The sequence below is a fragment of the Myotis daubentonii genome, chromosome 5 (assembly GCF_963259705.1).
Source record: "Myotis daubentonii chromosome 5, mMyoDau2.1, whole genome shotgun sequence".
In the NCBI taxonomy this organism is placed as follows: Eukaryota; Metazoa; Chordata; class Mammalia; order Chiroptera; family Vespertilionidae; genus Myotis; species Myotis daubentonii.
Window position 1 is genome coordinate 43,464,008 of NC_081844.1, and position 25,542 is coordinate 43,489,549.

General features: G+C 41.0%; 1 protein-coding gene across 4 annotated transcripts in view; it reads right to left on the minus strand.

Annotated features, from left to right (window-relative positions):
• Positions 1–25,542, minus strand: part of PALLD (palladin, cytoskeletal associated protein) — a 393,658-nt gene that overhangs the window by 224,800 nt on the left and 143,316 nt on the right. For 3 of the 4 annotated variants that reach the window (XM_059697670.1, XM_059697669.1, XM_059697672.1), the window contains exon 2: positions 9,667–9,845. In XM_059697670.1, the coding sequence (XP_059553653.1) occupies positions 9,667–9,845 (179 nt within the window). Of the gene's footprint in view, positions 1–9,666; positions 9,846–23,953; positions 24,166–25,542 lie in introns of those variants that run through there. The other variant, XM_059697671.1, reaches the window with a different exon arrangement.

The following is a 25,542-nucleotide window of genomic DNA, read 5'->3' on the forward strand; positions in this document are numbered from 1 at the left end:
GTTGGGAGCAATGGGAATGCAGTGGGAGCGATATTAAGCAGAGTGGCGAGGACGGTGTCACCGAGCTGGGGACTCTAAATAGATGAACATCCAGTGTTGGTTACTCATTCCTATAGGAAACGCCTACCCAGTCATTCCTGGATATTCTATCTTTTAAGATCAGCCTACTCATTTTTCTGTGCTCTGTCTTCTCTGGATTCCTACTGTTCTTGTTTACAGTACTCACATCACTTATTACACTGCATCTGCTAGAAAGTGTAAGTTCTTTGGGAATTGAAGTGGTGTTTGGAAGGGAACTACCAATTCTTCAGTACTTATTATTTGCCTGGCTGTCTGCTAGACACCTCATAGCATTTAATTATTATAATAATGAGCTTCACTATGAGGAGAGTGAGATTACAGATAAGAAAACGGAGGAACCAGGAGCTTAGGTAATTTGCATAAGGTCACATAACTAGGAAGCAGTGGTGGCGTGCCCGTTCCATCTGACCTCCCTGTACTGAGCATGTCTCCATCCCTCGGAGGGCTCAGCTTCATGTCTTGCTCATGGCAGGCCTTTAACTTCTGATGGGATGAATGGGATTAAGGAATTGCAAGGTTGTGTGGGGAGAGGCAGTAGACTTTGCAACCAGAGAAGAGCAGCATCTTGGGGTGGTGGGTGGCAATGGTGGGAGGCAAGTCTAGAAACGCAGGGTGGAATATCAGGGCCAAAGTGTTTGGACTGTACATCTAGGTACTGAGTGGTGACTGGGAAAATTAACTGTGCAGGATGCACTGAGGGAGAAGGGAAGAGGGGGGAAGCAGAGGGAAGCAAACAGCAAGCCATGTACCAACTAGGTGACAGACAAGGAGAAAGTTTGATGAGGCGGTAGAAATTGAGCAGGGACACAGAAAAAACCAGCAGGCTTGGTTGTCAGAAAGTCATGGGAACCTGACCGAGATCAACTGCACTGGAGTCATGAGCGTGTTACAGAGAGGCCCGGCAGAAGCCCCACGGGAGCTATCACAGACACTCTCAAAGTGGCCTGAAATTGGGGAGAGAAACGGCTATTTTTCATATAATTCTGAACATTTAAATCATTTTTTAAAAAAGTCCCATCTGATTACCTCTATTTAGAAAGACATTCTTATTCTCATTCTTTTTTAACTACCTTTTTCTAGCTGATTTTCAGAGAAACATAAAGGACCAAAAAGGGTAGTGTCCCCTGGTAATACATTCGCTAGTTTTCGCACACCTGTCCAACCCTTGTGAAATCTCAATGTCACCTTCTGTCTCAGGTGTCAGAGCAGCTCTTGCAGATGGTAGCAGATCAGATCTCCCCATCTGTGCCAGCCGTTCCCTGCCCTCCCCGCAGGGCACCTTCCCTCCCTCTCCTCTCCTGTCTCCTGCCTGAGTCATCTGCTTTGCACCTGCCGGTCAGGAAACACCACTCCTGTCTCAGGTTAACATTTTTCTCTGTATTTATCAAACCATCACGCTCAGTGTTTTCTGTAGGCTCCGATCTGAAGGAGGCACACGTTCCAGCCCTTGCAGTTACTATCTATCTGTGTATCAGATATTTACCTGCTTAAATGCTAACGGTTTCTGTATTGCCTCCCACATAGTACAAAGGAATCAAACACTGTGTTCTCCGCTTCACTCTAGGGATAAAGGGCAGGTGGAAGTGTCACCAAAAATGAGCCTTCTCCCTTCACTTTAAAAGGTGTTACCTTTCCACCCTGTCAGCGTGGCTCAGTGGTTGAACATTGACCTATGAACCAGGAGGGGGTCACAGTTTGATTCCTGGTCAGGGAACATGCCCGGGTTGCAGGCTCAATCGCCAGTGTGGACTTTGCAGGAAGCAGCTGATCAATGATTCTCTCTCATCACTGATGTTCTCTCTCTCCATTCCTTGCCCTTCCTCCCTGAAATCAATAAATATATATTTAAAAAAGGTATTACCTTTTCATTTTTAAAACTTCAGCAATTTAATACTTCCTAGTAGGAAAAAACCCATACAATGTCCAATAGCGAAAATTAAAGAAAAAAATCATTTGAAATACCACTAACCAGACACTTGAACCACATCCTTCTAAAGTTTATGCTTATGGACATAGAAAAAGAATTAAACATATTTTAAAAAGTAAGATGACAATCCTATTATACTGCTCAATTATTGTTTTTCCTACATTTAATACATGTCAATAAATAAATATGTACCTTTATAATTTTCTAGTGTCTGCTTCAAACTCATCTGTGTGGATTCACCATAACTTTATTATTCATTAATGGATATATGTATTATTTTCATTTTTAAACATTTCACCAGAAAGGTGTATAAAATAGCAATATAACAAAATGCCCATTTCCCCATATTCATAAAATCAGTATTTTAACTTCTATTTTTGTCAATCTGGTATCTTTCATGATTTAAAAAAAAATGTGTACTTCTGAGTAAAAACAAATTAGATGGAAATCACACAGCATCAGAAAATAAGAAGTCTTCTTAAAAGCAGATCAACCATTAAAAATGTATATATACACACATGCATGTGTGTATTTTTAAAATCCTGAATTTAGTGAAAATATCGTCATGAAGTTTATCCTTTTATACATGTTTTGCCTTTCAAAATTTAAGGACTAAATATACTCTGGCCCCATTACTCATTTTTCTCCTCCCTTCTTTCTCAGTTGCTATAATTACCAGCATAGCAATAATCATTCAACAAGTTCAAAAAATCTGAGTGTAAATTCTGTTGCCACTGCTTTCTATTTTATGACCTCATGCAAATTATTTAATCTCTTAGTTACTCAATCATATTTTATATAAAAATAGGTTAAATTTTAAAAACCAGGTACAAAAGAGTACACAGTAAAATATACAAATATAGAACATAAGATAGCAAAATTACATGTGATTTTTATATTTTCTTTTTATGCATATGTTTCAGATTTTTAAAAATGAAAATGTGCTTTTTTTTTGGTAATAATAATAATGATAGCTCACACTATGTGCCAGGCACAGCTCTAGGCAATTAGCTCATTCGGTCCTTACAACAATCTAATTTCCTCCATGCACAGACGGAGAAGTGGAATTCAGAGCCAGCGAGTGACTGCTCAAGGTCATGGTGGCTAGGAACTAAGCTACTCAGAAAACGTTGTGAAAGAATGGCCAAGTTGGGCTTAGACTTCTTCAGCTTCTCTAAACACTTTCCCAAAAGCCAGCAGAAGAATCCTTATGTTCAACGAGGCTTTTTCTTGCTGGGATCAACAGGAGCAGTTACTCATATAACGTCTTAGCATGTGCCAAAACGTCACTTAAAAGGGGCGCATGTTTTATTTGATCATTCCAAAAAATTGAGAACTTAGAAAAAAATATTAACTAGAATCTGCCAACATGCACCAAGCTTGAATATTACTGCCCTCTCCCTTTTTAAAAATTATTTTTCCCCATCACTATTTATCCCCTCTATGCCCTCTTTCACCTCTATCCCCCCTCCCCGCCCCGCACACACACAATCACCATACTGTTGTCCATGTCCATGAGTTCTTTTTTCTTTTTTCTGTTCAATTCCCCCACCCCTTCAAAGCTCCCCCCGCCCCCACCTGAGCTGTCTGCCTGCTTTCTATCTATGAGTCTGTCTCTATTTTGCTTGGTAGTTCAGGTTCATTAAATTCCACTTATGAGTGAAACCATATGGTACTCGTCTTTCTCTGACTGGCCTATTTCCCTTAGCACAGTGGTCGGCAAACTGCGGCTCACGAGCCACATGCGGCTCTTTGGCCCCTTGAGTGTGGCTCTTCCACAAAATACCACGTGCGGGCGTGCATGTACAGTGCAATTGAAACTTTGTGGCCCATGCGCAGAAGTATTTGTGGAAAAGCCACACTCAAGGGGCCAAAGAGCCGCATGTGGCTCGCGAGCCGCAGTTCGCCGACCACTGCTTTAGTATAATACCCTCCAGGTCCACCCAAGCTGTTGCAAAGGCTAACATTTTCCTCCTTATTATGGCAGAGTAGTATTCCACGGTAAAGGTACCATAGCTTTTTTATCCATTCATCTACTGATGGGCACTTGGCCACTCCCTACCTTTTTGATGGTGCCCTGCTCTCCTCTCTCTCAGACCCAACTCCCTATCCACAAGGTCCAGTTTAATCCACCTTCTTTCATTCCACATTTCAGAGCCACCATCCTGTCCTGCTTGGTGCTCCTAAATCTATAATGACCTGTGTAATCCTTTTTGCAACCAGGAGGGGTGAGGTGGTGGAAACGTGACATGTTTGTACTTACTTTGCATGTTTCCCTTTCCTGCTCACATCATGAAATTGGTGAGAATATCTCGCTGCCTTCTAGTCCTTGAGAGCACCCCCCTCACCACCCAGCACCGTGCAGGCCGGATTCAGCTTCCTTTCTCCTCTGCAAAGGCTTTGCTCTATCTTATTCTCCCTCCATTCTGCAAAATCCACGTATCTTTTTTCTCTTGGATTATTTTCATCAGCATATAAACAAACTCTATTAATTTTGGTATGAAAACAAACAAACTAACTGCAAAAATCCAACTTTCTTATCCAACAATTCCACATTTGGGTATTTATTCACAGGAAACAAAAACACTAACTCGAAAAGATATCTGCACCCCCATGTTCATTGAAGCCTTGTTTACAATAGCCATGATATGGAACAACCTAAGTTTCCATCGATGGATGGATGGGTAAGAAAATGTGAGTCACGCATATACACTCACACTCTCTGAAATATTATTTATCTATAAAAAGAAGGAAGTGCTGAAATCTGCAACCAAATGGATGAACTTTGAAGGCTTTATGCTAAGTGAAATAAATCAGACAGAGAAAGGCAAACACCGTAAGATGCCACTTATATGTGGAATCTTAAAAACAAAAAAAGCACAAACCCAAAGTCATAGATACAGAGAACAGAATGGTGGTTGCCAGACGTGGGAGGTTAGAGGGGTGATGAAATGGCTGAAGGGAGTCAAAAGGTACAAACTTCCCGTTACAAGATTAAGTCCTGGATATGCAATGTATGGCATGGCAACTATAGTTAATACTGCATCATATAATCGAAAGTAGATCTTAAAAATCCTAATCACAAGAAGAAAAAACTATAGCTATGTATAGTAATAGGCGTATGGATTTTAAATACTCATTCTGGTGCTCACTTCATCATATATACTAAAACGAATCATATTGTATACCTGAAACTATTATTATCTGTCAATTATACCTCAATTAAAAATCTTTTTTTGATCTCGCACTTTTCGAGCCTGCTGGCGTTTGAACAAAATGTCCCCAACACCATCTATTATTTGTTGCTTCTCTTTCCATATTTTGCAAGCTTTTCTCAACTCATTGCATTAGATGGTTGGTCCTGTCCAGGTTGCCCAGATCCCTCCTGCTTAACATCCACAGCTGCCAAACCCTGCGGTTGCCTCCTGCCCTCATCTGAGTGGACCCTCAGCAGGAATGGACAGAGCTGGCATCGCCCTCCTTCCTGCAACACCCCCTCCTGCCTCCTGCACACACTCTGCCTGGTTCCTCTCCTTCCCTGGCATCTCCCCTCTTGGAACTCCCACAACCAGGAAGGATTATCCAGGCTCCGACCTGGTTCCCTTTCTCTCTCTCACTCCCTTCCTCCCTGGTAGGTATGCCCAGTCCCAGAGTCTTAGTTACATCGACGTCCTGACTCTCCCAGATATTTCACTCAGCCCTGTGGGCTAGACTGTGGGCATATGTCCAATTACTGACATGACACATCCACTTGCCTACCTAAGTAGGAATTTCAAACTTAGCAAGTTCAAAACAGCACACGCCCTTCCCTGGCCCCTAACCCTGCTCCTCCCGTCCCCCCATTCCAGAGGTTGGCAGCATGGGCCACACACCTGGTAAAGCTGAAGGCGGTGGAGCTGCCTGGTTCCTTTCATCCCCTCCTCCCCTCATCCAGTCCACTGAGCGCTCAGCTTTTGGAGTCTACCCCTGAATTCTTAACCCAATTCTGACCCCCCCCCTCCCACCTCCATTTATACCATCTCCTCCTGAAGTCCCTCATTTCTCCTCTGTGCTGCTGCAACGGGCTTCTAACTGGTCTCCCATTATAAGTTAAAGCAAGAATTTTAAAAAGACAGGGTGTGGCAAAAGTAGGTTAACAGTTGTTCCTATGGCAATAATACAGTAACTAATAAGAATGCAAGAATAAACTGCTTTGGGTTCTCACAAGTGTAAGCTTGCTTTTGTCCCACCCTGTATAAATCAGCTAATGAGACTTTTCTGTTTAAACTCTCCATGATTTGTGATGTTATTGAAAATAAAGGCCACTAACAGTGACACTGCTAACAGTGGCCACAAGGCCCTAAGTCCCACGTGAACTGGCCCCTGCCCAACCCTCCCAGCTGTCTCTTCTCTATTATGCTCCAGCCACCCTGGACTTCCTTCTGTCCCTCGAACACATCTGGTCCTCCCCTCTCAGGACCTTGGGTTGAGCCCTCTGTGTGAAGCACTCTTTCCCAGTCTTCCAGTGGGTTTCTTCTCGGGGTCAAGGTTGTAGATCAAATGTCATCTCTTCAGAGAGGCCTTCCTGATCCCCGGACCTCACCAGCCACCTTTTCCTTCTTCCTGGCACTGGCTGGTGTTGGGATGATTGATGAGTGCACTGCTTTATTCTCCCTCCTCTACGGGAGTGTTAGGGAAGTCAGAGCACAGGCCTATCCTATGCTCCTGCGTGCCCGCAGTGTCTACATCACTGCCTGCTTACGGTAATTCCTTAGTAAATTCTCTAAACAGTGCTCAATACGTGCCCTGAATAGCTTGAAGTGATTACAGCTGCCACAGTAATGAGTTCATCTACATTTTATTCTGGAGTGAGTGGTGAAGAAGGCAGATTCAGGGGTCAGACTGCCTGGTTTTGAATTCTTGAGTGCTATGTGTGTGGGGGTGTGAGCACCTGCACACATGTGTGCATGTGTGTGTGTTGTATGCGATCTTGGCACTACTTAGCCTCTTTAAGCTTCAATTTCCTCAACCATAAAATGGGGTAATTTTTCATATAAAAATGAAGTGATTGGTTCCTAGCTAACACTAAATAAATGTTAGCTGGTTCTTAAGCTGTAATTTCTTTTGTATCGCTCTAAAACTTGCCCCATAAGACAGTGAAATTTAGATGGTTTCCAACCAGTAGGTTGGTAAAATTTTAGGAAAGGCTTTGTTTGGATTTTTTAATTCTATAGAAAACTTCCTACACCCTGATAGACCCTGGGTGACTACATGCTGACCTGTTAATAACATGCTTTAGGAAACAATTCAATAGAGATATGGCTGAGCCTAATTTAGTGCTGGATAAGTAAAATAGGAAGCTTTCTTACTTGCAGTCATAATAGCCTAAGAATTTACCTAAAGTTCTTGTTCTCAGGGATAAAAATATACTGAAATCTCTCAGGTATTTTTAAAAATTATTACCCATATTTTACAAGGCCAATGAGCTAGTTTTTTTATATTAGGCACTGGAGGCTGAATCTTAATAGCTCTTCATTCTCTGTCCAGCTTCCTTATCCTCCTCTTCACACACAGTCTATCTGAAGTCACAGACACCTAGTGGCGGGTTGGCTAAGTGAGTTCAGTGTTATCATGTGGGAAACTGTGCATTGGAAAAAATAACCCACTGTCTTTGCCAAAGTCCAGGGCATGAAACATACATGCATATAGCACCAGGGGTGCATTTCCCCACATTGAGTAGCTCTCGCAGGTGATTTCAAAGGTGGAAGAGGACTGGTGGTTCAGAAGCTTCTACATGAAGACCACGTTTAAATAAATAACAGTAAAGACCGTGCTGTGGATGGTTTGGGTCTACCGGAGTGAGATACTGAAACCAGTTTCAGAGATAGAGACATTTTTCCTCTTTTCATGTGAAAAGTGAGCATATCTTATAGATACTGCAGTTAATTTTTAAAGTTCATTTGTAACCATATAATACTTCATATATTTCATCATATCACTTATTATAATATCACCTATCATTTTATATTTTTTTTTTAAATATGCCCATCTCTGCTATTAGATATCAGGAACTGTGTCTTCATCATATCTGTACCTGCACTGTCTCACACACAGTAGGGCCTTAAAAAGTGCTGGCTGAATTGAGTCCATAGGCTATGACTTAAACTGCTGTGAATTCATGGAGCATCTGTAGCATAGAAGCAAAACACACTAAAATTCACCACAGTCCTACCAGTGCTGAAAGCAGGTAAAGTCTTTAATTTTAAGGTGCTCTATCTGAACTTGGATTTGGGTGACGAGCCTGATCATCATTAACGAACAGGTTTTTAATGGAAGCTTTAAGTTCCTTTTATGACATTCCAAAATATTTCAAGGAGTTTGCTACACAGTTTGCCCAAGACTAATACTTACTGCTAACTTGTTAAATGTTAAAAACCTTTGTTATTCTTCTTCTCTTACTTTAGCACTTTGATGTGTGTAGGACACAGTGGTTAAGAATATGGGCCCTGGGGAGAGACTGCCTGGGTTTCCATCCTGGTGTAACTTTGAATGAGTCTCTCTAACCTCTCTGGATCTCAGTTTACTCATTTGTAAAAAGGGACTACTAATAATACCTCATAGGCTTTCTGTGAAGTGTAAATGGTTACGTATGTGTATTATGTGTGCATTTATAAGTCCCATGTAAGTATTAGTTACTACTAGAAACAGAATGTTTGCTTTCATTAACAGGGCAAGGTCCTTCGAGGAGTTCACAGATGTTTGCTTTCAAAGATAATGCAGAGGAACCTTTTAGCAGAAGTCAAGGTGCACACTTTTATGAGTGATAACAGGTTACTTCTAAAACCAAACTGTCAGTTCTTGAAGGCGCTCACATCCTGCTTTCTTCTACTTTAAATAAGGAAGAAATTAGGCTGTATTAAACATTGAAAAGTAGTTCAAAGATGAAGATTCATGTGGTGGAGACCTCAGGAATTTTAACTTTCTCTCTGTATTTTAATTAGTATTTTGAAAAGATGCATATTGATTTATGGATTTAGAGATGATATAACACTGCGGTGCTTAAAACACCTCCAACTTAAATTATTGGCACCGATCACAATGCAACGATAATCTAAAACTATATACTCTGACATCAAGGTTTCTAATTCTCTACAGGCTGAGTCTTGTCCAAAGTGAATTGATAGAAATAGAAACATTCTATTCTCTGCCTGCCCCTCTTTAAGTCTTAGTTATCAGGAATAGCAGAGTCTTAAAAAAGGGAAAATTCTAGAATTTAATACAAATGAGAATACTTAAAAATATTCCCTTATTCTCACAATTTCCTAAATAATTTAGAGTTTAACTTCGGCTGATAGATACAGTATTTCAATATGTTTCCATTCTTTTTTCCCTAGAGAAAGCAAAAGTAAATTGGGTGCTTTACATTTTAAATAAGTTAAGTTAATGTAACTGAAATGTTTCAAATGGAAAGGAACACATGTTGACATTAGATGCGGTTGATGCATGCCTAAGTGTCAGGACGGTTCGATTTACTTATACATTTTTTGGGAGAAATGAGTTCTGTGTCACAACACCATTGTGCTGTTTGCATTGGGGAAGCATATTCACAATGAAGCCCTGCGATGCTGAAGCTGTTAGACCATGCACACCGCTGACCGCTGCCCCGCACCTCTCCTCACCTTCAATGAACACCTCAGCGGATGTTGTGTCTGAGCCGCTGGGGTTTGTAGCCAGACAGGTATAGCGACCTGTGTCTTCCTCAAAGGCTTCTGCGATGACCAGGGTGTGCAGGTCCCCACTCTCGCAGTGGATCTGAATGTCAGGAGTGTTGTGCAGCTCCTTCCCCTCACAGAACCATCTGCAGGTCAAATGGGGCCAAAGGACAGAAGAGAGAAAGAAAGGAAATGGCGGTGGTTAAAATAATAAAGCAGAAGTGGAAGCCTGGGTGCTCTATAATCAGATGCTTGTTTGATCAAAAAAGACCCAGTAAGCCCACTTCTAGGAATGTATCCCAAGAAAATGGAAACACCATCAGAAAGGGTATATGCACCCCTATGTTCATAGCAGCACAATTCACCATAGCTAAGATTTGGAAACAGCCTAAGTGCCCATCAGCAGATGAGTGGATTAGAAAACTGTGGTACATCTACACAATGGAACACTACGCTGCTGTAAAGAACACGGAATTCTTACCATTTGCAACAGCACGGATGGAACTGGAGAGCATTATGCTATGCAAAATAAGCCAGTCAGAGAAAGATAAATATCACATAAGCTCACTCATTTGTGGAATGTAATGAACATAAACTGATGAACAAAAATCGAACCAGAGACATAAAAGCATCAAACAGACAGTCCAACCAATGAGGGAAGGCAGGGGGTTAGGGGGTAAGAGATCAACCAAAGGACTTGTATGCATGCATATGAGCCTAACCCACTGGTCGGCAAACTCATTAGTCAACAGAGCCAAATATCAACAGTACAACGATTGAAATTTCTTTTGAGAGCCAAATTTTTTAAACTTAAACTATATAGGTAGGCACATTGTTATTAACTTAATTAGGGTACTCCTAAGCTGGCCTTTGCTAAAAACATCCTCAATCTGATTGAGGTCCGTTCGCTGAGGTCGACCCCTTCCAACTCTCCCATCCACACTCGTCTTGTGCATGAGTTGAGCGTGCCTCTCCCACGCTACGTATCCCTCGGCCCACCTGCTCCGCGTCTTGTCGCCCCACCGACCGACCGACCGACATCCCCCCACTTCTTCTAACGCCACTTCTTCAAAATAGACTCGCCCAGGCCGAAAACCGACTTCTGCGCATGAGCCACGAAGTTTCAGTCGCACTGTATGTGCGCGCCCGCACTTGGTATTTTGTGGAAGAGCCACACTCAAGGGGCCAAAGAGCCACATGTGGCTCGCGAGCCGCGGTTTACCGACCACTGGCCTAACCAATGGACACAGACACTAGGGAGGTGAGGGCATGTGCTGGGGGGTGGGAGTGGCCAGGGAGAGGTCAATGGGGGGAAAAAGGAGACTCATGCAATACTTTAAAGAATTTAAATTAAAAAAAAAAGAGCTGTGTCCACATTACTGATGGGAACTCTACATTTTAGACCGTTAGATGCATGACTAGACAATTCCCACAGGTTTTGTTTGTAAAGCACCCTGTATGTTTTATTAACCTGGAAATAAGGAGCGACATTGTCCAACTTGACGAGACCATTCCAGTTGCAGAAGAAAAGGAACAGAAATTCAAAGTGTCTTATAAAATGTTTTATAATAAATGACTCTTACATTTCTTCCACTTTTATCTATTACTCTTATCTAAAGAAAAATATGAAAGTAATACAAACGTTATGCTCAAAATATCTATTGTACCAAGGGAAACTAATCATCGCGTTAAAAATATCAGAGGCAGCAATATTTTCATTGACCCTAAGACTTCTGATCAACGGAGCAATAATAGATTTAATGCCTTCCACATTTCCGATATTTACAAATGTCTCTAGCAGACCGCTTGGCTTCCACAACTAGAGAAATGGAGCAGTTGTAATTCATTTTTGCTGGTCAGCACTTTTCCTTCCCCAAACAACCAGGACGTTGGTGTGGGAGGCTGCAAGCTGCCAGACTATTTTAACACAAGTTCTCTCTCACACTCTTTCCTTTATTCCCCCAGCACCTCAAACTCTCCACAGGAGTTTCATAAAAACTATGAAGCTGCCCCAACCTCCTCCCCACCACCTCCCGCCAAATGTGATTTATTTTTAAAGAAATACGTAGGAATGTGCCACTTACAATGGAAAGGATTGAAGTCTCTGGGACTGTATTGTCCATTGAGCTCTTAATTAGCACTTGGAGATTTCCTCTGAGTCTAATCTTCTAGAAAATTCTTTGGCCTTGGTACCCTTTTTGTAAAAATATGGTACAGAAAGCTTTTTTTGTCTGTATTTATATAGCTTAAAATAGGTATGTGTCTATATTTAATCTGAAAATAATGTTAACAAAGCAAATCTGTTTGCTAACACTCCAGATTGTTAATACTCCAGTATTATCTCTCCAGAAACTTCATTAAAAATAAATATGGGATACTCACAAAACATATATGACTTGGGGAATTAAGATACCTTACACACACACACACCCCCCAGTCAATGGAGCAGCCTACACAATGCATGCAGGTTACTCTGGAGGCAACTGAGAAGAGCAGTATTTCCTGCTTCCAGGGTATTTCGTGGTTTCCTTTGTTTTCTAAAGTCTTGGAGAGCATTCCAGCCTGGAGCCATCGTTCAGTTCATTCTTCTCTGTTCTCCTTCCAGGGTCACAGTCCAGGTCTTCACCCATGAGAACTGTGGCTTACATTTTAATTAATCTTAAATCTTTTCATTGATCTCTTCATCTCCAGTAAGTTATGGATCTTTTCTATATCCTGTAGCAGATTAAAGTTCTTGAAACTGTTCCCTACATACATCATCCCCTAAACTTCAGATCTGTGTTGAGGCATTCCATAGAACTTGGCCCTGATTTTATTTTCTATCCTTTTCCTATACTAATCCGCTGTTTCTGTCAAATATTTGCACGGATTTATTGTCCCTGACACGGCCCTCATGTATTACTTGCCCACGTTCCCCTCCTTGGAAGTCTCTCCTTACACTCTACATTAATCCCACCCAGGAGCTCCTCCTCCTTACAGCCACGTGAAAGGCCCCTTTGACAGATTAAATGCAATCAGACACCTGCTTGCTTGGCATCTTCTATGTGGAAAGCATTGCATTACATACCACAGGGAACAGAAAGAATACCTGGTAAACTCTGAAACTAGTTGAGGTGTTTGTCTGTCTGAGATGCCAATTAGAATTTTTTTAATCTTTCATAAAAAATCCATAAACCAACTATTAGAGGAAAAAGGAAGCATGAACAAAATGTAATAAAGGTTTAAAAAAGAGAAAGATTTGCTCAGCCAGCATGGCTCAGTGGTTGAGCATCAACCTATGAGCCAGGAGGTCATGGTTTGATTCCCAGTCACAGCACATGCCTGGGTTGTGGGCTCAATCCCCAGTGGGGGTGTGCAGGAGGCAGCGGATCAATGATTCTCTCTCATCATTGATGTTTATATCTCGCCCTTCTCTCTGAAATCAATAACAATATATATTAAAATAAAAGATTAGTTGCTTTGGTTACATGTGCTTCATAGGGAAACCTCCACTGACTCTCCACGGGAGTGTATTTCTTGACCTCTAACTCACAGTTCAGCAAATGTGCAGCCTGCTGCAGGCCCACTGCTTTTTCTCTATTTCCCATGAGCTAAGACATGGTTTTTATATTTTTTAATGGAAAATTTTTAAAAGTATAATATTTTTTTAAAGAATTATATAAAGTTCAAATTTCGTGATCTATCAATTTTTTGGGAACACAACCATGCTCATTCATTTACCTACTGTCTATGGCTGCTTTTGCTTTAGGATGACAAAGTTGAGTATTTGCAAAAGACTCTACGGCTCACAAATCCTAAAATATTTACTATGTGGACTTTATAGAAAAAGTTGGCCAACTCCTGCCCTAACTGCTTGCTCCTCAAAGTGTGATCCTTGGACCAGCAGCATCAGCATCGTTTAGGACAGAAGTTCTCAACCTGTGGGTAGCGACCCCTTTGGGGGTCGAACGACCCTTTCACAGGGGTCGCCTAAGACCATCGGAAAACACATATGTAATTACATATTGTTTTTGTGATTAATCACTATGCTTTATGTTCAATTTGTAACAATGAAAACACATCCTGCATATCAGATATTTACATTACGATTCATAACAGTAGCAAAATTACAGTTATGAAGTAGCAATGAAAATAATTTTATGTTTGGGGGCCACCACAACATGAGGAACTGTATTAAAGGGTCACAGCATTAGGAAGGCTGAGAACCACTGCTTTAGAATATGCTTTCTATGAATAAACAAGTAGTGAAGGATCTGTGGCCTGCTAGATTTGGCAGATGCTACATATTATATATCAGTCCATCAGTGTGAACTGACGTTTGCAATTCACATTTTCTTATCAAAGGCCCTGAGAAATCCTGCAGAAAAGAATTTGTTTAACATTGTCTAATCTAGCATTTACTTATTTGACCATGATATTCTTTCTCATTTAGCATCTAATTAATATCCCATGTGTAGTTGCCAAATGCTTTTCTAGCATATTTATCCCATGGAAACTGTAGTTTAAAAAAAATGAATTAAGATCAATTATAATCTGAGCAATAATGATAAGTGTAAGGCTGAAGAAAATAATCAGTAAGCACAATAAAATGCTTGAAATATATTTTAATACTGGCAGAAAGATTAAGGCAACAAATTCATCTTCTGCGACAGTCTAACACATATATTTAGTCTCCTAAAATGGTTCATTACACCTTTAGCACTTGCTTAGGGTGAAATGGTTGGTGCTTACAAACTTCTTGGGTGACCTGTGTTTTGTTTTTTAAACACTCATGTGTTTTATTCTCCAACTCTGTGAATAAAACTTAAAAAGCATCTCAGATTGTAACACATAGAAGATATAGTGCACAGAAAAGACTAAATTCATCCAAATCAGGTAGTAAGCATAATAATTAGCATGAGTCATTATATTGCTTTGACACTGTCAGGGAAAGTCAAACTGTTACTGATGTAAGTACCTGTCAAGTGATCAGTTCTGTGTTGTTAAACTTAGGAAGATAGGGAGTGACTCAAGGGGAGGAGAAAAAAACACCCCTGCAAATATTTAGATGGTAGACTCCCTTTAGCAACAAAAAGGGAAGCATGGTTCCCAGCCAATATTTAGATAAATGTGTGTTTAGTTTACGATTGGAACCGTTTGCACATTGGAGCTAGGAATGGCCCAGCAACAGGGCCCTTCCCAGGAATGGCCAGTTCGTAGCTTTAGTAAATGACTCTCCTTCAAGCACTTCTTTCAAATGAAAACTCACCGGTCCAGAGCCACATCACCACCACCTCCTCTATGGGCTCTCAAACTTGGGGCCATGAGCCCCCTGTCTTAATCACCCCAGACTCAGGTAGCAACTAGGGACAACTTCTATGCTCCAGAGCCCACTGAAATTACTCAGAATGGCCAACCCTAAATCTGGTTACGTTGCTTCATCCATTCCTTCTCATGGAAACCGCAATAAAGGCTCTTGCCCATGTTTCAGTTTGCTCCCTCTGCCTCCTCACCAACTCTGAAGCTTCCCTATGTGCCCCACCCCACCCCACCCCCACCCTCACCAGTATAGTATGCTTCCTACTCTTGGGAACTGCAACAATCTTTCAATGGTAATCATCCCATGATATACTGGCCTTACCATACCTGAATAATAATAAAGCCTACATTTAAAATTTTAAGTATATGATTGTCTAACCACTATGTTGTACATCTGAAACTAATACAGAATAATACTGAATGTGAACCATAATTGAAAAAAAGATGGAAAATTGGTTTATGTTTCTCATCACAAAAAAATTTATTGGGGTGACATTGGTTAAATTATATAGGTTTCAACTGTACAATTCTATGGTACATCATCTGTATATTGCATTGTGTTCACTATCCAAAGTCAAATCTTCTGTCACCATATATTTGACTCCCTTTACCTTTCACTACCTCTTCCCCACCTCCCTTTCCCTCTGGTAACCACCATTCTGTTTTCTGTGTCTATGAGGTTTTGTTTGTTCATTTGTTGCTTGCAGTTTTCTATCCCACAAAGGAATGAAATCACATGGTTCTTGACTTTTTCCATCTGACTTATTTTACTTAGCATGCTATTTTTAAGCTCTGTCACCATACAAAAAATTAACTCAAAACCTATTAAAACATTGAACAAATCAAAGAAGAATAAGCTTACAAACAAAGGACTGACGAAACAGCTTAATAATAACTATCATAGTTTCTGTCTTAATATGTATATGGAGAGAACTTTATCTACTCTCACCTACTCAAAATGAACTGCACTTAAAAAGCATAAAATGAAACTCTAATCAATTTAATGCACATATCAGAAGAGAAAAATCAGCCTGGCCCACTGTGTATGCAGCAGATCAAAAATAATCACCTTCTGCCGAAACCGGTTTGGCTCAGTGGATAGAGCGTCGGCCTGTGGTCTGAAAGGTCCCGGGTTCGATTTCGGTCAAGGGCATGTACCTGGGTTGCAGGCACATCCCCAATGGGAGATGTGCAGGAGGCAGCTGATCGATGTTTCTCTCTCATCGATGTTTCTAACTTTCTATCTCTCTCCCTTCCTCTCTGTGAAAAATCAATAAAATATACTTAAAAAAAAAATCACCTTCTTATCTAATCTAAGAGAATCCTAGAATTTTGAAGTTTTAACACCACAAAGTAGATGGATGAGATGTGCTACAAACATGTGTGGGTTTGTTTTTTTTTTAATTTCTTAAAGGACATTATTCAATTGGCTTTCTGGCAAAGGCCTCAAAATACTTAATATTTTTGAAAGAAGACATAAAAAAGTCAGATCTGCTGATTAAATTCTAACCTCCTAAATTTTTCCTAAATTCTTGTTGCTAGTGCAACTTAGAAAAAGCAATACTGGCATGGCAAGCTAAAATGTAAAAGCACATAAAACAGGACTAAGTACACGTTTGGTAAATGCATGGCACAGGTAATGTCTCCTCTCCTTGGCCTGTGGCAGACATCACTAATTAATCAGGATGCTTTTCCTGGTGAGAGGGAATGTCTTCAATGAAACACATGAGCCATCTTCAACTTGCTCTCTTTCTAGAAAACGCCTTGTGTCTTCCCTCCATATCCTGAAATCTGTTTCTACTTATAATGAGGTAAGAATGGAAAAGAGGGTTTGGTTTAGAGGGAGCATGTGCAAGCATGTGATATGACTAAGAGAGAGTCTCCTTGGGTAAAATTCCACTTGAAGACACCCCCGACATTTTTTTTTTACATTCCATTTGTAATACCTGGAAGCCATTTATCTAGTAGATAGGACACTGGATAACATACTGGAAAATCAAAATCTTTTTCTCTACAGTTCCATTTAGTACCTTGGATAAATTTCAACTTCAATCATACTTCAAATTTGCTACTATAAAATGGTTAAAATATATAATTATAATTTCATAGAATGAGGAAATGACACAAAATTTGGGAACAATGATAGTTCTTAAGGACTGATATAAATTCAAATTAAGTGAAAGAGAATTAATATTTATCGAATGCCTATCATAGGCTATGCACTTGGTAAAGATGGCCTTGTTTTATTTCTTAACAACCTTGTAAAGGAGTTTTCATTATATTTTTCGATGTAGGCAACTCATTTATTTACAGAAATGAAACACGAGAATATGGACAATTCAATCCAGATAATCTTCAAAATTTCACTTTCCTCAATACTTGTTACATCACCTTCCACTCAACTTTTTACTATGGAGATGAACACGTTTTAACAACGCTTACTGATTTTTCCTCTCTAATCTCTGGTGGAGCTACTCATTAGTTACATAATTGCCACACAACAGGTTGCTGAGAAGGAAACTTTAAAAAATTAGTGTGTGCAGTAAATCCCCATTCAAAAGTATTAAGGGTTAGACTGATTGTCAGACTTCAAGGCCATAAATAGGGTATGAAAACAATCTTGCACTAATTGGGTAATAACATGTCTAATTCATTCATTCATTCGATCAATCAAACATTTATTTATTCATCAAGGGGCTTATTGCTCTTCAATTCTAAACCAAGGAACTGACTGGGAGTACAGATGACAGCTAGGTTGGGTTTCTTCCTTCATGAGACTACTGGTGGGGCAAAGAGAGATGAAAACTCAATTACAGACACAAGGAGATGCTGAATACACTTCATCTACTGAACTTGGGTTCCTCCATCACACGGAAGCATGTACTGCTTTAAAAAACTCTTTAAAAGTTGGTTATTGCTTTATACTTATAGATTGAGTTTGCTTTGGATAAAATACTTAGGTTAAGATCAATTTAATAGAGTGGGAATAATGTAATGGACATCACGAGTCTTGAATTTTTGCTTTCAATTCATAAAAGATTCTAACACAGAGAGAAAAAGAATTATAGTATTTAAAGCTCTGTAAGATGGCACATTTCTTTCTATTTCTGTGATGGGATATTGAAATCAAGATTGTTTAAAACAGTGGTCGGCAAACTGCGGCTCGCGAGCCACATGCGGCTCTTTGGCCCCTTGAGTGTGGCTCTTCCACAAAATACTGACTTCTGCGCATGGGCCACAAAGTTTCAATCGCACTGTATGTGCGCGCCCGCATGTGGTATTTTGTGGAAGAGCCACACTCAAGGGGCCAAAGAGCCGCATGTGGCTCGCGAGCCGCGGTCTGCTGACCACTGGTTTAAAATATATACTTAATTCATAATGCCTCCCCCTACCCCCACCCAGGATTTTTCAAACCTTTTAGCCTAAAAATGAGATGCTGCCGAAAATTGAAGGATCACATTATGGCACCAGCAGGATTTGGTAGGATTGAAAGTCAATGTTTTACAGAGAAAAGTTCACTACAGAGTGGGGCAAAAGTAGGCTTACAGTTATTTCTATGGAAAGAATACAGTACTTAATAAATAATAATACAAGAATAAACTCTGTGTTTTGCGCACTCACCACTGTAAACCTACTTTTGCCCCACCCTGTCTTTCATTGTTCACATTCTACATTTCAAGCTGAGGTTAAAGGTTACCTCTGACTTGGTCTGAGGCCGACTGTTGGGGGTGAGTGGCTGTATCAACTGTTAGGGTGGCTGTATCGACTGTTATGGATCAGAAGAGGTCGAAGGATAATTAAAATCAGGGGGCCCCAGCTGCCTCTGAGCAAGTGGCTGTCTTTGAAAATTACCGATCCTGTCCTTCTTGAGCAGTAAGAAAACTGTCCTCCCTGACGTGGCCTTCCTCTTTTTCTTCTCCTATGACTGTGGCAACTAGCATCAGGGGCTCAGCACTGTGTCCTGGAGTCGGGAAGTACATCTGGGGGAGCTCAGGACACTCGGGTTCGCTGAGATAGGGCAATGGTGCTGATTTTTATGAGAATAACCTCAACTGCTTCAATGACAGGAACTAATTAACCCACTGGCAAAGTATACTATATACTGCCCAGTATACTAAACTAATAGTTTGTTTTAAAAAGTCACATATGGCATCGCTTGGCTTACACGTTGACTAATACTATCTATTCTGATTCTACCACTTAAAAGGAAATACAGATTTCATGACTGACAGTTTCTTTTGGTAGCTTTATTTTTTCTGAGCCACAACTATGTATCGTGGAAATTCTCTGTGCCCTGCATTTTAAACACGTGGCTTTTAAAATGCACAAATCCGACTTATAAACGTTATAAAGCATCGCCAATCAATCTTGGCCGATAGTCTCCAACTCTGCTAAGGAAATGGTGAATCTGAGAAGTCACTTAATAGAAACAACGAGGTGCTTGAAAATAAAAAGCTTGAAAAACAGCTGAGTTTTTGTTTTCTGCTATAGGCCAGTTCTCTCATGCTCACGGGGAAACGAAGTGAAGTTGAAAGATGTCTATTTTTGCTCCATAACTCCACTGATGTGTGCTTCCTAGAAACGTTTATCTTCAAAAGGACGTCAATGATTGCAGGATGGCAGATTTAGCCTGCAGCTGCCCCTTCTCCCAGAGCGCAAGCAGCCACATGGTTTCATGGAAGCGCATGCTTGACAATAACTGAAGGAACCAGTTTCTTTAATGTTATTATAAGAAAAATAAAGGGGAGGGAGAAAAAAACCCAGAGACATCAATGGCTCCGCAGTGGTTATATTTTCCAGGTGTTCCTTTCTCCCAAGGGAATGGCAGTGCCCAGCCATGGGCTGGAGAACCACCAAAGCACAACTGGCAACTTAAGCCCAAGATGAATTTTGTTTATGCCGAACTCAAAGGCAGGCCGCCTGTAAATATCGTGTTTCATACATCCGCAATTAAACACCAATTAATTTTCATGGAGCAGTTTTTGTCTTGTCACCAAAGATTTCTTAATTTTTTACATATGTGCATACTAACCACAAGGCACACCATGTTTATTCTGTCATGTGGATTAATAGGCAGACCAAAGTGAAATTAAGTCCTTGTCTGAATTTACTATGGCTATCATTTCATGACTGCTTAACCCAAAGACCAATAGCTAAATCTGTGTGGATGACAGATATACTTTAACCTCATGGTCCAAAAGAGACCAATAAATAGACTGACTTTTTGAAATTCAAAGCCCAGGAAATGATAAAATAGATTTTGATTCCAAACAAGACTATGTCTAGCAATTCTTTCATCTATAGTCATTTTATCTCCTAAGAAATAAAGATAAAATAGAAATGGGAACACGTGGCCACCAGTGTGGCGTGGTGGTTGAACATCGATACATGAACCAGGCTGTCACAGTTTGATTCCCAGTCAGGGCACATGCCAGGGTTTCAGACTCAAACCCCAGTAGTGGGTGTGCAGGAAGCAACTGATTAATGATTCTCTCCCCCTCTCCCTTCTTCTCTCTGAAATAGATAAAAACATATTTTTTTTAAGAAGAGAAGTGGGGGGCAGCCTAGCTAAAACTGAGCTTCATAAATAATTTCATCTTGTTTTATATAGAGGTAGCTTTATGTTTGGACACTCTGAGCATGCAGATATTCAATCACTATCCCTAAAAAAACAACTAGAAAAACAGGCAACAGAAGTCTACACTATTTGTGTTGCCAGAGCTGTTGAACTCTTAGATTGCTCCTAATATTTCCCCCATTGGTGATGTAGGAGAGAGGATGTAGGACTGGGAGGTGGCAGTCCAGGGTTCTGGTTTTGCCTGGTATAGACCAGCTAAAGCTGAATGTGATCTCGTTGTTCTCTTTGAGGCTTGAGTTTCCTTCTTTGAGTGTTTTGAGGAATGAGCTAGACCAGTGTCATCTCATTAGTGTCTCAAGAAAGTAGTCCTGCAGCAAGTTGACAGATACCATTGAAAAAGGGTTCTGTGGCCAATTAGGTTTATGGAGCACTCATTGGGTTAAACAAAATTAAACAGCAGTCTTTACCATAGAACTTTTTAGAACTTTGTGCTAAATTTCTGAGAGAGAACAATGGTAGGCATCATTCTCTAGCTTACTTAACAAGGAACAGATGTTTTGAGAATCATGTTGAAGGACTAGTGTTCTACGGAACACAGTTTGGGAAACACTGGGTTGAATTATATCACTAACATCCCATCTAACTCGACAATACTAACATTTAATGCCTGGCCTACATTTTGCAACTACCTCTTCCAGTGCAAAGCCCTCATTCCCACTTGCCCCAGATTTGGTTTCAGAGCCCTTCTCAGATGGTGCTCTGGGCAGCCCTTGTCTGTTGGCTAGAGTTGGCATCTGAGTTGAAACATATATGCCAGGCCTATGTTTAAATAATATTTGCTTATGTCCAGCCAGTGTGGCTGAGCAGTTGAGCATTGACCAATGAACCAGGAGGTCATGGTTCCATTCCAGTCGGGGCACATCCTCAAGTTGTGGGCGTGCAGGAGGCAGCCCATCATGATTCTCTCTCAATCACTGATGTTTCTCTTTAAAATCAAAGTGTACTTAAAATTTATTTTTTAAAGACAGGAATCAATGTGAAATGCTGATTGCTAACATCCCATCTATCCTTGACTGTTAACTCTAAGAAATATTTTTTTTGGGGGGTAGGGGGAGAGAAGCTGCCATTTGCCATGGCACATGAATTTACTGATTTTTTAATTCCCCTTTTGGAAAATGCTTTGGGTGACCATATATTATATGGTCCATATATTAAATGTCCAAGTCAGGACATTTCTGACAGTGCAATAGGCTACCATTAATAATTACAGGAACAAATGGGGATTGTTCCAGGCATACCAGGATGTGTAGTTGTCCTACTTCACTGCGAAGAGCAACTTGAAATTGTGATTTTGGTTTTAGTGGATATTTTCACTCTCTGCAAATGCGATTCATTCCCATGCGTAGACAAAAGTAAATTTCACAGTATAGGAGGGGATAAAGGGGTTCCCAATCCTCCTGTCACTCATTCACAAATTCTCAAGTTACACCTGCTAGTTAAAAAAAAAAAATAGATTCATCCTCACCAATCCTCTATGCAAACACACGAACAAGCCAGCATGACCTGACAAGTCACACTTCAAAGTTGCCTGCACTGTGAAAATGTGCCTTGAACGTTTCCAAGCCTTCAAAGCGCTGGGGGAAAGAACGGATTATGCGGAGAGCCCGAGAGTGAGAGACTGCACACATGAAACAGCCAGAGGTGCACATTCAGCTGTTCTGTTGCTACAGTTAGGGAAGGTAATCATTAGCCATTGTTGTAACTTGGATTACATTCCAAAGGGGATAAAACGGGAGATGTTTTATTAGACACTGCTGTCAGTCTCCGATGCTTTTGGAACCTGCCCATTGAAATACCATAATTACCTCGGAATTATGAAACCCCAAACGACCACAACCAAAATAGGGCATGGGGCAACAGGTCCTCCTGGTATCGTCAAGACTATGGAATTACAGAAACCCACGCACATCAGTTCGCATACGGACTTCCTAGCAAGCCTGCTGGCTAGTTCCTTGCACTGCATGAGCAACCACACTGAACACAACCTTTTCCTCCGCAGTGGAAGAACATCCTCCCCCGAAATTAAGGAAAATATTTCATCTATAGTTTTCCCTAGTGCTGTGGTCGGCAAACCGCGGCTCACGAGCCACACGCGGCTCTTTGGCCCCTTGAGTGTGGCTCTTCCTAAGCCTTAGGACAGTGATGGCGAACCTTTTGAGCTCGGCATGTCAGCATTTTGAAAAACCCTCACTTAACTCTGGTGCTGTGTCACGTATAGAAATTTTTTGATCTTTGCAACCATAGTAAAACAAAGACTTATATTTTTGATATTTATTTTATATATTTAAATGCCATTTAACAAAGAAAAATCAACCAAAAAAAATGACTTCGCGTGTCACCTCTGACACGCGTGTCATAGGTTCGCCATCACTGCCTTAGCAGTACCCTAATCAAGTTAATAACAATGTACCTGCCTATATAGTTTAAGTTTAAAAAATTTGGCTCTCAAAAGAAATGTCAATCGTTGTACTGTTGATATTTGGCTGTGTTGACTAATGAGTTTGCCGACCACTGCCCTAGTGTATTAGCCCCTCCAGGTCTGGCCTTCATCGTGCTGCCAGCTGATCATGATTAGGGAGGAGGAAACACAATGAAGTGAGGATAGAGGATGAGGGGGAATACCTCTCTCTGAGAAAGCTGAAACGTTAGAAGTCAAAGGGCTTTGCATCTCTATCTTTCATCTCATCTCCAAAGAAGCCTTCAGCGAGCACTGCGCTGGTGGAGGCCCCGGCAGTCCAGCCACGCTCAGCTGCTGCAGGCAAGGAGGGCAGCATCCGCCTCTCCAACCTGGTGGATATTCTGGGAGGGCTCAGTGGCCTCCTCGCGCAGTGTTCTGGCTCTAGTCTTATCTAACGATGTGCGTCATGAGATCAAATGTGGCCAGTCCGATCTCTGAGCAGCCCCAAAACAAAGGCCAACAACAGTTAGAGTGAGTGCACGCAGTTAAAGTGTAAACCTGGCTAGCTCATGTTAAAGCCGCTCCCTTTCCCGAATGCATTTCCCTCTTTTTATTTTGAATTCCTTCTGGAGGTCTACCTTTAGAGGTCAGTTTTTTCAAGGGGAGCTATAATAAATGAAGTATCCACTGTGTGTGTAGGGAGCGGGGGGATCTGTCTTCATTAGACAATGAAAAGTGAGGTGCAGCAGGAATTATATTGTTAGCAGGTAGCACTCAGGGGCCTGCCCTGCACCAACTATCCTGTCCATTAAATAGCGAATGCCTTCACAAAAAATGTTGAGCAATATTTTTTACTCACACCTTCACACACACACACACACACACACACCACCACACCGCATACCTACATATACACATACCTGGATTTAACCTCTGACGTGCTCCTTGAATCAATTTTCTCAAAGAGTCTCAAACATTCTGCAAGCGCTGCTTTGCAATTGCCTTTCTGATTCTAGCCACACAGGCAGTTCTCTAAATCGCACCTGTCGTCTTCCTCCCCACAACTCAGATCAAGCACATCCTTTTGAATCTGCAGAAAAGTGAGCCATTTCCCAAGAAAGCTGCCTCTCCCGCTTTCCCTCAGATCCTGGGTGTGTGGAGCTGCGGCTGGAGCAGGGAGGGGCCTCAGGTGTATGAGCAAGAGCAGGAAGTCAGGACTAATTATACCTTGTCATATTTGGCAATCTGAGTAACGAATAAAATGGCACGTCTCATTTCAGTTGGTTTTTTCAGAGCAAAGTACCTCAGGCTCATATTTCATTCCAAGGGACTAGATTATTTCTTAAGTGCTAAAATTAGTGTTATGATTAGATAGAGACTTAAATCTTTTTTCTTTGAAAAATATGTTTCTCTTCATGATGAAGAAGCTCTCCTTATTCGTCATGAAAATCCATGTTTTTCCCTGGAGGAAAAAAATCCATATTTTCCAAAGGAAAAGAGCACCTTCCACCTGACTACATTCCATCATTCCATATATCTTGCATGCATCTAAGATCACACAAGGCACAAGCTTTAAAAACGGGCTTCAGAGGCACATAAAAACTCTGCAAAAGACAAAATGAAAAAAAACACACCCTCTAAAACTATTACGTGGGTGCAGATACTAGGGGCAAAGGCTCTATCGTATGCAATTTACTAGGTACAGGAAGTTATAATAGTTCCTTTGCTTACATAAAAATATATGGGTGTTTTTTTTTTGGTATTTAAAAATGTCACTGAAGATAATGGCTACATGTGTTTGCTGTGCAGGTAAAGGACAGCAAAACTTTCAAAACTTGTCTTGTGGAGAGGGATTCTAATTCTGAGCCCAAGATGTGTATGTCAGGACATCTGGAGCACATGGTCTCTGCCTCAGCCACACCTCTCTTTGGCGTTCCTAAGACTTGCTTGGGACAAGGAAGAGTGCCAACAGCTCACTTTATCCTTTCAAGCCTGTGTACATGGTGAGAAAGCCTTTCATCACTACCTTCTCCTTTTGGCAATTCATGGACGTAAGAGAAATAAATTACACAGTGATAGAAAAAGGGGGAGAAATCCATGTTATCTGTCAAAGGCTATCTCACACTCATCAAACTCTCAATTTGGGGGAGGGGGAGAAGCATGATTAAACTCTCTCCCTCCAAATTTAATGTTCCATTGGTCCACAGTTTTTCCAGGTGATAGCCTGGGCTTAAAACTATAGGTTGTACCCCCCCGCCTCCCCCCAGCCGGTTTGGCTCAGTGGGCAGAGCGTCAGCCTGTGGACTGAAGGATCCTGGGTTCGATTCTGGTCAAGGGCACATGCCCAGGTTGCGGGCTCAATCCCCAGTAGGGGGCATGCAGGAGACAGCCATTCAATGATTCTCTGTCATCATTGATGTTTCTATCTCTCTCTCCCTCTCCCTCTCCCTTGCTCTCTGAAATCAATAAAAATATATTTTTAAAAATAACAATTAAAAAAAATAGGGTG